The following is a 10791-nucleotide window of genomic DNA, read 5'->3' on the forward strand; positions in this document are numbered from 1 at the left end:
GCCACCGGGAGCCTCGCAGGCCCTACCTGCAGCAGCTCCAGGGCAGGGGCACTCCTCCACCAGGCCAGCGGTGCGGAGGTGGTCTGAGCGTGGTAAGAGGGGGGCAGCGCCTTTGGCACATCCATCCTCTGAGGTTCTCATTTCCTTCCAGATCCTGGGACCAGGAGCCAGCACAGCAGCGAGTCCCTGTTCAACTGCTGCTGTTGGAAGCGGAGACTTCCCCGTGGCTGCAGCGGGGCAAGGCGTCAGGATGAGGCCACTTTGCTGTGTGAGTCATTCCGGGCTGGGGCAGGTAGTTTCCTGCCCTCGCTGCAGCATTATAACCCCCCTCAGTTCTTGTGCTCCTTCAGCCTGGGAGGAAAGGGTGGCTGGGCACACAGGGACCTGCTGCTCCGGCTGCCACAGTCCCAGGGCAGCAGCTCTACCCTCGCTCAGGTCTCAGGTGTGCCAGATGCCTGCTGTGGCACTGCGTAACATCCACCTGAATCACTTGTGTTACACAAGGGCTGTTCAACAAGGAAACACTGTCGGCTTTTCTTTGCTGTTAAGTACCAACACTGGTTTCTGTGAGGTTTCTGAGACAGCCCTGAAGGGCCAGACAAATCACAGCTGGGTGGTGAAAACACATCAGAGCAGATACACAACCTGCACTGCTAATAGGAGGAGCTGGCTGTTGGCACATCCTCTAGTGCCCCATGGAAGCCTGTCAGACACCCACCTGCAGCATGCAGAGCTGCAGCAAATACCCCCATTTCCCAGCCTACAGCAAAGCTGCACCAGTTCTACTATGGCCTTTCTCAACAGAGGTTGCCAGCATGCTCTTGCAAATAAGGCAAGCAAGGTTGTGCCAGGAGGAGCATGGCCAGCCCAGTGAGAACTGTCAATATCCCCTCTGCATGGTACTGGTGATGCTGCACCTAAAACAGCATGTGCAACCCAAAAGGGAGGTGCAGAACTGGAGCAGCACTGGCAGAGAGTTGCCACCACAGGTTGAGGGTCCAAAGCTTCCCAGGTCGCCTCCAGGGAAACAGAGGAACATCCAGCAGGGGGCCAGGTACTTCACTGCTGCTGCTGCAGCCTGGCTGGCAGATGGGAAGCTCTGCAGGGCTTGGCTGTGTAGATAAGACAGGACAAACACTGCATCTTCAGACACAGAAGCATATCAGAGGCAGGACAGAAGAAAAGGAAACAGGAACAGCTAAACTGGGAATGAAACAGCATTCTACACATCTTGCTGCCCCAACCAAGTCGCACCCGGTGGAAGAAATGACACCAATACAACAGGTCCCACAGGAGCTGCGGGGCTCTGGCCACAGACTCACTGCTTGAGAGCCTGGAGCTGGCCCCCCCACGGCCCAAATGCTCATAAACACACACAGCACTGAGCAGCAGAACCTGAAGGGTAACGTGGGTCTTATAAACACTGCAAGTTCTCACAGGACTCATCCTGAGGTGCTGGAAGGTGAGCTCTATCAGTCAGCTCCAGCTATCTTAACTGGCAGGTTACGTATGGCAGGACAAATAGAATCCCAGACTGGTTTGTGTTGGAAGGGAGCTTAAAGCTCCTCCAGTTCCAGCCCCCTGCCGCGGGGAGGGACACCTTCCACTAGAGCAGGTTGCTCCAAGCCCCTGTGTCCAACCTGGCCTTGAACACTGCCAGGGATGGGGCAGCCACAGCTTCTCTGGGCACCCTGTGCCAGCGCCTCAGCACCAAAGGTAAAGAAATTGCATTCCTTTGCTTACACAGACAATGGGAACTGTATTCTACTGTTCCAAGAACTGGTTAATGTATAAAACATCAAAATACCTTCATTTTACTAGAGAAGGATGTTTCACTTTACATCTGGTCACACGGACCAGTACATGAGAAGAAAAAAAGAAACAAAGGTGAGTGGAGAGCACCAGCCACCTTTCAGCAGATCACCTTAGTCCTGTGCCCTGTCAGACAGCAGAACCCTCATGGGAGCTGGTTTTCCTGGAGCAATCTGTGTGATAACACAACTTGATCACGTTACTCCTCCCCAGCAGGCAGAAATAAAAGGCAATTAATCAAAACTTAAGAGCTGAGACACAGCAGAACCGATCTTTCCAAAGAGAGACCTTGCCAATGCCCAAGACACAAAGAGCAGCACAAAGGATTGTGCTCCTTTGAAGGTGAGGGCACACAGACAGCAAATCCAAGTGAAAGGAGCTGGCTAACGGCAGTGAGAAGGAAGGAGAGCAGTATCTTCATGGAACCACCTCCCCACAGGACCCAAATATGGGGATGGCCATCAGGGCAGATGGAAAGAGCTTGCAGGAAGGTCTCCAGAGGAGTCTGCCAGGCACATGTGAATCCACAGTACACTCCACTTTGAACACCTTTAAACAGTTGAGAATCCCTTAAAGACTTCCCATACACACAAAGCAGGATTTTACAAATCAAACCCCATGAGTTTGAGCTCATCCCATGGCTCTGAGGAGAGATGCTCAAGTCCTTCCAACTTATCTCCACTCTCCAAAGGCACAGCAAGAAGCTCAGCTTTCAGCACTGACTCTGACCCACCAGCATCCATCCAGGCAGCACCCAGGGAAGGGAGATCCTCTCCCCATCCTCCTGGTGCCACTCGGGCTGTCACAGTCACAATTCCAGCCAGAACAGACGATGGGATGAGAGCAGGTCCTTACCAGAGCAAGTGTTCCTGCTGCAGAGCAGCCGCAAACACGGCAGTGGCCAGCCCTCCATTCACACCCTTCAGTTGTAGTTTTGAATCATTCCAAGAAAAAAATACAACCCTGGTAACTTGGGTAAAAATTTATTTTACATACAGACCATTGCAACTGAACTATGAATCAAGAGAAGTTATTTTTCCTTTACAGGAAGGGACCAGCTGGCCTGAGATTAACAGAAGACTAAGCCTGAGAGCTGGGATTTTAGGTTGGAAATCAGATCTGGTGGGGGGGAGGCGTCTTTCCAAGCACCACCCAGTTCAGTGAGGAGCTGCAGGACTGGAACTGCAGGTTAGATGCACTGCATAATGCTGGAAGCAGATTCCCAGAGTCAGTTCAGACCTTTCCGAAGCTGAACTTGCTGGGAAAGATGATGCCTGGAAAGGCAGGGATGCATTTCCAGTGCTTTGTTCAGCTCTCAAACTAGAAACAGAAGTGGTGAAACACACAATCTGTGTGAAGTACAAAACATCGAGTTAGAGGGCAGCAGACAAACAGGACAGCAATAATGGTGGGGACCTCCTAAGCCAAGTGTTCTACATGTAGCGGGGTCCTGGCCGAGTTCCTACTATGGCCCTAGTTCAAATGGACAGAGTACAAAAAATACTTCGACCAATAATTATACTGAAACCAAACAGTCAACTGAAAAGCAATTCTTACTCTAGGTGCCAATGAGTCCTTAAAAGCAGGGAGGGGACTGAAGAGCTGCGCCTGGGCAGTGCCAGGATCATTCCCGCTGCTCCATTTTTACTTTGGGAGGTCTCAGGAAGGTCCTGTTTTTCTTTTCTTTCTTCCCCTTTGTATTTGCCTGGAAATTCCTCCAGCTGTCCACACGCCCATCCCGACTTTCCTGGGAACAACAGGGAGGAAGCAGAGAGTTAAGAAGTGCAAGAGCCAGAGAATGTCTGGTATGTACAAGTACACACCAGTTACATGAGATCAATAATAGCAATGTCCCCCTTATCCAGCATGTAGCACCCTGGCCGACGGGACACACAGACACTGTGAAGACACAGCAGGTGGAAGGAATGGGCTGGCAGGAGCCATGTGCAGTTCAACAGGGAGCAGTGCAAAGTCCTGCCCTGTTTACCAGACCTGCTTCTGGAATGGTGACACCAAAGCCCTATGGTGTGAGGAGAAGAGCCCACAAGGACAAAACCCACGTTTGTGCAGGATCTTCTAGTAAGTGTCTACTTAAGTTATCTTACAGCACCTGCAGACAAAAGGTCTCTCTTCTCTCTAGCAGCATGGCCAAGAATCACTGAGGCCCATCCCGTAAGTCAAGCTGCTGATTACCTCAAAGTTCTTCTGCCATTCTCGCTCTCGTTTAGCTTTCTCTTGTGCCTCTATTTCCTCTTCCCTCTGCCGCTTCCTGGAAGGGAAACCACAAAGAAGTTACGAACCCACAAGCATCTGCTTTGAAGAAACACAGTATTACTACCAAAACATCTTGGACAGCTCTTCTGATTTCTTGGCAGATTAAAGTGCTTATCAGATCAGAAGAGATAAATACACACCCCTAACACAGCACAGCAAGTAGCATTCTATTTCAAATCTGCAAGAACAGTGAGGAGAGAAGGTGGCTTGGCACCACTGACAGCACACACATACTCAACTAGTGAGTCAGCTCCTCTTGCTCAGCAAAACAAGTTGGACTCCTTCATAACTACCTCCCAGACTTAATTAAAATTGAAAATCAATTCTTTGCAAATCTATCAATGTCTTAAATACAGGAGGGCAAGTTTCCTGCTTGCATTTCTCAGCACAAGGCTCTACAATCCACAAGTTGCTTAGAGAAGTGGTGGAATGTGCATCACTGGAAGTCAGCTTGACAGAACCCTTGTTAACCAGTGCAAGGCCCTGCTTTCAGCAGGAAGGAGACTGGAGCAGAAGATTCCAGAGATTCCTTCCAACTTGAGACTTTTCCAAGACTACTTCTCTGAGGAAGCATGAGGGGGGAACAGCCTGAACTGCACAAGCAGAATGCTGCTCATACCTTTCATGCATTTCTTTCGCCTCTCTTTCTTTCCTCTTAATTTCCAGTTCAGCAAAGAGCTTCATTGTCTGCTTGTATACAGCTTGTTTGAACTGCAAAACACAAACCCAGTGTTAAAATAATGCCCATTAAGACAGTTAGAGAAGACTGCTTTACGTAAGAATGTAAGAAGCATAAAAAGGTGAACTATATGTCCATATAAACCCATATTTTGCCTTGGCAGTAGGCAGTAGCAGTGAAATATGAAAAGGTATAAAATACTGATTAAATTTAGGCCCTGACACCAGGAAACAACTACCTACTTGTCTTATTTTCACTTGTATTCACAAAGCTGTCACTAAACTGAACTGTTTGTGTCAAACTCTCTTAGTCTTCTGGTAAGTCTTGAAAGGTTAGACAAAACAAAAGCAAAATGGTCACTGTTCGGTAACTTCCCATCTTGATGGGGTGTGAAAGTCACTGGCTTTCCAGTAGGAAACATCAGAATACTTAAAATAAACTTCATTATTAAAGAACAGCAAGAGATTTCTAAAAATCAGTGGAAAATAAGATGGTGATGGGATTACTGTGGTGATACCAGCAGGGAAAAGAGAAAGATGGCAATGGCAAGACCAATGCTGTCAGTGTTTGATAATCATCTGTCATTCTGTTCAAGCCTGCAGGATCACTCTTCAGACTAGAATCCAGGTAAGAACAACTAGGATATGTCATGCCTTTTTTATGAAAAGTGATTTGTTGCATAACAGCACATCTACCCTCAAGTGCTATAGGGAAGCAACAGCCAGAACAGCTCTTACTGCAAAACATCACTAAGAGCACATCCTGCAGTGGGTTCTATACGTGCTGTTCCTGGCAGCAGGAACACCACAATGCCAGCATTCACAATACAAGAAATTCAACACAAAAAGACAACATGACACACAAGCCATGAAGACTTGCTCCAAAGAATATGGTATTTGGATCTACATAATCTCAGGATTTATTTACTCTTTACACTACAGTTAAACTATTTTCTAACACATACAGGTATTACCCAACACATGGTACTATTGAAACACGTTTTGTACTCCCCAGTTTCTCTGACTTACAACTTCAGGATCATCCTCTTCTACAGTGGCTGGTTTTCCATCCTTCTTCAACTGCTTCTTTTTTTCTTTCACCTGAAGATTAAGAACAAAAGTAAGAGCCTAAAAGGTTTCATAGGGCTGAAAGAATTGTGTCCAAGTAGTTCTGCATCCCTGCTCCACTGTGTGGGAAGCTCTCTGGATGACAGTAATTTCTTGATGTGGATCAAGGTTTTATTTTAGACCAAAACCTCCTGGTCCTTGATCCAGATAAACACATGTGAGATCACTACCACATGAACCGTAGTCATTAAAGATACTATGTTAGACACTATTTATGCCACCCAAACGCTTTGATGGCTTTTGTTGTTCTTTTTAAGACATATTCATATCCAGTACACAGCATCCAAACCAGGAGAAAGTCTCTTTTGCTTTGTAATATTCAAAAGACTAACAACAACAAGCAGAGAATAAAGTTTTCCTTGGTTTATAGTATCTGACTTCTCCCATATCATCTGCTTTCTAAAGCTTGTTGTGTTTTAGTCCACCCATGTCACTCAACTAACTTCTTGGCTAACGCAGTCCAAGCTCCTTTTCTTATCTTATAGGTTGTTTCCCCCCAGTTTCCCAGTCTCTTGCTGTCACCACTTATTTTCTTCCACCTACACACATCTGAACTGCATCATCCATTCACACACTTGAAAAAAACCCCCATATGTAGGTCAGATCCTGTGGTCTGACCTAATTATTTCAAGTACTGAATTTCACTGAATTATCTTGCACTGAGCTCAACAGCAGTCTTGGACAAAGCACGTTTTATTCATGCCAGGAAGAGCTCAGAGGCCACCTGCACAGCTTTGCTCAGCTCATCTTTTAATGACCTAATGTACCAAAAAGCAAACGAGAAACGACTGATTACCACTCACCCCCACTCCTGGATGTTCCTATGGAATACTTACAGTGTGTTCCACATATTCTTTTCCTGCCTGGATCACGTCCAAGGCTCTTTTCTTCTGCTCCTGATCCAGCAGCAACTTGTAGGCTTTATCTACAGCTAACAAAAAGCATCCACATGAATAGCACCAGCAGCCCCATTCACAAAGCACCACAAGATTGCTACTTCTTGACTATACAACTTTTGCTTCCTAGAATTTGGAGGGCCTTGTTTGGTCAGGTTTTGGGGGGTTTTGTGTGTATGTGTTAACTACATCTAGGTATGTGATATCACAATTAATCAAATGAGTTTTGGGGTACAGTAGTGACAGAAACTGTCACTACAAACCTTTGGAGTTAACAGGGTGAAAGTATCAGCCCTACCAAGTGATTTAGTCGTAGGGCATTATGTAAGTTTAAGGTGCATAACGCAAAGTGTACACCTAAACCCATCGCATTACTTCTGCCATATGGCCTTGGACTAAAATCTAATGCCCAGATAAACAGTTTCTCTTGCACAATCTCCAAGACCCAGGGACGTGGTTGTCCCCGGTGCAAGCTGACAATGGCATTACCGCCACCTAGTGACACTTTGTGCTGAAATGCCACCCCCCATGCCTGCTCCTCCCTCCTCTAAAGAGCCTCTACAGCAGGTCTGTCCCTCCGTAGAGCCTTCACCCCTAATAAACATTTAAACCAGCTACAGAGAAAGAGCCGTGCAACCACTGCCCTAGAGCAGCCCAGGGAAAGGGTGAGAGCATTATTACCTTCAAACGCCTTCTGGGCTCTATCTGCATCATCTTGGTTTTTGTCAGGATGCACCAATATTGACAACTGCAAGAGAAAGGATCTTGCTATCGAGGTCATTGTAAAAGATGGAGAATGTTTCAGACTTTTGTAGGATGAGGGAATAGTCTGAGATAGAAGGAGTCACAGGGGATCACGTTCCTTTGTACACAGACAAATCAGCTGGCAACATGTACCAGTATGCATCAGTAAAAGCTTATCAAACCAAATACAATCCGTGTAATAAACAGGCTGAAATGTGCAGAACAACATGAACATCCTTCAGCTGCAGTGCCTGGGGCTGATAGGAACCCCTTGGTCACCCAAATTTGGTACCGTTGGTCTTAAGAAGAAACAAACCTACACAGATCCTCCTCAACCCAAGTTAACCTTTTAATCAGCATCCTAAGAAGGTCTCCAGTATCCCCAAGGTACCACATCCTCTACCTTCTTCTTCTTCCACAGAAAGAGGAAGTTCTTACAAACTTTCCCAATATGGCTTTTGTTTTCCAGACCCCTTAGTTTTGCTGGTGCTGTGTGTCCTCTCTAGTTTGTCTGCATCTATCCTAGTTCAAAACCACTCACAGTGTGGCAACTGACATTGCATCAGTGCTGAAGAACGCAAAATAATGACTTCCTGAGATGGCACTTTCTAGTTCACAGGAAAAAAGTTTGCTTCTGGCACTAAACAGCTGCTAACTTACTCCATGATTTGCTATGCCAATGTCATTTTCCTCCATATTCAGGTGGTTTTGCTCATCCATACACAATTCCATTCCGTTCTCCCTGTTTCTACCTGTTCCAGGTAACTCAGCCACCAAAAATGACCACTGAAATTCTTAAAGAAACCTCAAAGCAAATACACTTCTGGATCCAAGTCCATATGTTTGAGAAAAATATCTTTCCTCAGCTCTTCTGAGAGATTTTGACCTTCTCTTGGAGCTGCAGTTCAATAATCTGGTTATACACGTGCAGATCAGTTTGCAATAGCCCCATCACACACTTCACAGGCAAAGCAGCATAAACCAGGGACACTTCTGCAGCTCTCCTGGTTTTGTTCTGTGCATTTCTTCCTACAACAGCTACTCCTCTACCCAGATACAGCTCTACCACCACCTTTCTTGTTCCCAGGCACAGCTGCACAATCTCTACAGAGCTTCTAGTTTCCTTCCAGAGGCTCCAAGTGCAAAAGCCAAATACCTGCCGGAATCTTTTCTTTATCTCTTCATCTGTGGCTTCAGGATCCATCTGCAGTACCTAAAAGAGACCATAAGAGCACAAGAGTTTGATGATACTCCCTGTGTTTCATGTTCTTGAGAGCAAGCTCTAAACACTTCACTCCTGGCATACAGAAAAGCCCCCATCAGGGAGCTGCTTCAGGACATGAATTTTCATCTAGTAAACCAGAAAGATTTGAAATCAGAGACACCACATCTGGGACACTACTTCTAGCAATGCCAGGCTCCTCTGACTATGCCAGTGTCCTTGCCACGCTCAAGTCTCATGTAGACAGCTGCGACCCCTAAACAGCCACAACTGGTCTAAACCTCCAACCAGTCCTGTAGCAATGTTTAGTTTGGCAGAAACTGAAGCACACGGTGGCTTTGGGATCCTGTCAGATCATTTACAACTGAAACTTCGGGCAGGAAACACACAACTTGGTAAGAACTTCTTAATTTTATCATTTTGAAAGAAGACAGGAGAGTTTTACTGTTTGGTCTCCATGAATGAGCTCATTTGTCTTTAAATCTTTAAGGATGTGGCAGAGTTTTGGAGCTCTTTTGTGAATTAATTTGCTGCACAGAAGTCCTGTGCAACAAGTGAACCTATTCTATGCAGACACATGCTGCTATGACATAAAGAATCTCATAGGAAAGCTACAGTCTACTTCTAAATGGCTTTCCTGATTTACCCCCCAGGTCAAGTACTAAGATCTACAAAGAACTCGACATGGTCAAGGTGAATCTGCTGACTGATGTGACTGGGACTACAAGAAGCACCTGAGGTTTTAAAAAGGCAGATGAGGATGATCTCAAGGAGGAATTCATACAAGGAAAGCCAGCTCCAGATGAACACCAGCTTGTTTTATTTACTCTCTTCCCCAGGGTTTCATACTCATGAAGACTTCGTCAGTGATTGCAACTGGAATCAAAGTGTGTCATGTGCAAGGGAATTACCCGTTTTCCAGTGACTCCTCAAAGATTGCTCATTAGTGTGAGCAGCCAGATTCCTCCTCTTATCCTGTGAGCATCCAAAACAAAAGCCAGAACTGGAACTGCTGAGTCAAGAGTGCTCAGAATGTGCCACCTGTAGCTGCTATGTTCTCATTCAGACTCCCTAGCACTGATCTGCCAAACCTTCCTGTGCTGTTGCACGAGGGAAATGTGTTAAAAGAGCATAGTTTGCACCCGATATAAACCAGTGAAAAACATACACACCATCCTCCTGCCTTCTGTAAACCTTCTGCTCTGTAATGCACACTGAGAGAACCTCTTTCTGTCTCTCTTCAGCCTTTTTACTGCAATAAGTACCCAGGAAACAGGGAGCACCAAGGTAGAAGGGAGGATGAAACATTCAAACCAACCTCAAAAGGGTTCAGGTTGAAATAGGAAGATCCAGGTCGGGTGAGCCTGTCGATTTGGTTTTTGGATGTTAAAACTGAGTCTCGTTTTTCAATTTGCTTTACCTGAAGAACAAGAGAGACTGACATTAACTGACCATCACAACGTGCTTACCTGTTTCCCATGTGATTACTACATCAGTCATCACTGACGTGTACTACAACTCACAACACCTTTGCTCACCTGAAGCATGTGTTTCACTTGCACACCAGCAGAGCACACTTTTAAGCCATTTTTACAGCACGACAGTACTTTTAGCATTACATTTTAACTGTAAAAAAGCACTTCTGCCTGTTTCTCCTACAGCTGCAGCTTTTCCCCTCGCTTTGCTCCTACACCAGCACTATCACACTGATTCCTTGGAAACCTACTGCACTGCTCCTTTCAACCCACTGCGGTGGGATATATCCCACAGAACACCTTAAGTGATACCGGTGCACGTAGACAAGTCCACTTCATCCTGACCCCACGTTACTCAGTTCTGTTCAGTTTACAGCATTAAGCCGAACCAAACCATGCATTTAACATTCACCTTTATCCAAAGAAACACGCACCCACCAACCGACACCGCGTTCCTGCGGGCGCGCTCGGGCACACACCTCCCAGCGGTGCCCGAACGAGCCCAGGCTGAGGGAAGGGCCGCTCGTGCCCATAAACAGGCCGAGCAGCGGCGCACGGGGGC

General features: G+C 46.4%; 1 protein-coding gene across 1 annotated transcript; it reads right to left on the minus strand.

Moving 5' to 3' along the window:
• Positions 1-2779: 2779 nt before the first annotated feature.
• DNAJC8 (DnaJ (Hsp40) homolog, subfamily C, member 8) lies at positions 2780-10174 on the minus strand (the record flags this gene model as incomplete). Its single annotated transcript, XM_010021303.1, has 8 exons — positions 2780-3559; positions 4006-4081; positions 4706-4797; positions 5794-5865; positions 6729-6823; positions 7470-7536; positions 8689-8745; positions 10073-10174. Coding segments are annotated over 8 exons (684 nt in total), but the record flags the coding sequence as incomplete, so codon positions are not given.
• Between the last annotated feature and the right edge of the window lie 617 nt (positions 10175-10791).

This window comes from Nestor notabilis, unplaced genomic scaffold (genome assembly GCF_000696875.1).
Source record: "Nestor notabilis isolate BGI_N333 unplaced genomic scaffold, ASM69687v1 scaffold22960, whole genome shotgun sequence".
In the NCBI taxonomy this organism is placed as follows: domain Eukaryota; kingdom Metazoa; phylum Chordata; class Aves; order Psittaciformes; family Psittacidae; genus Nestor; species Nestor notabilis.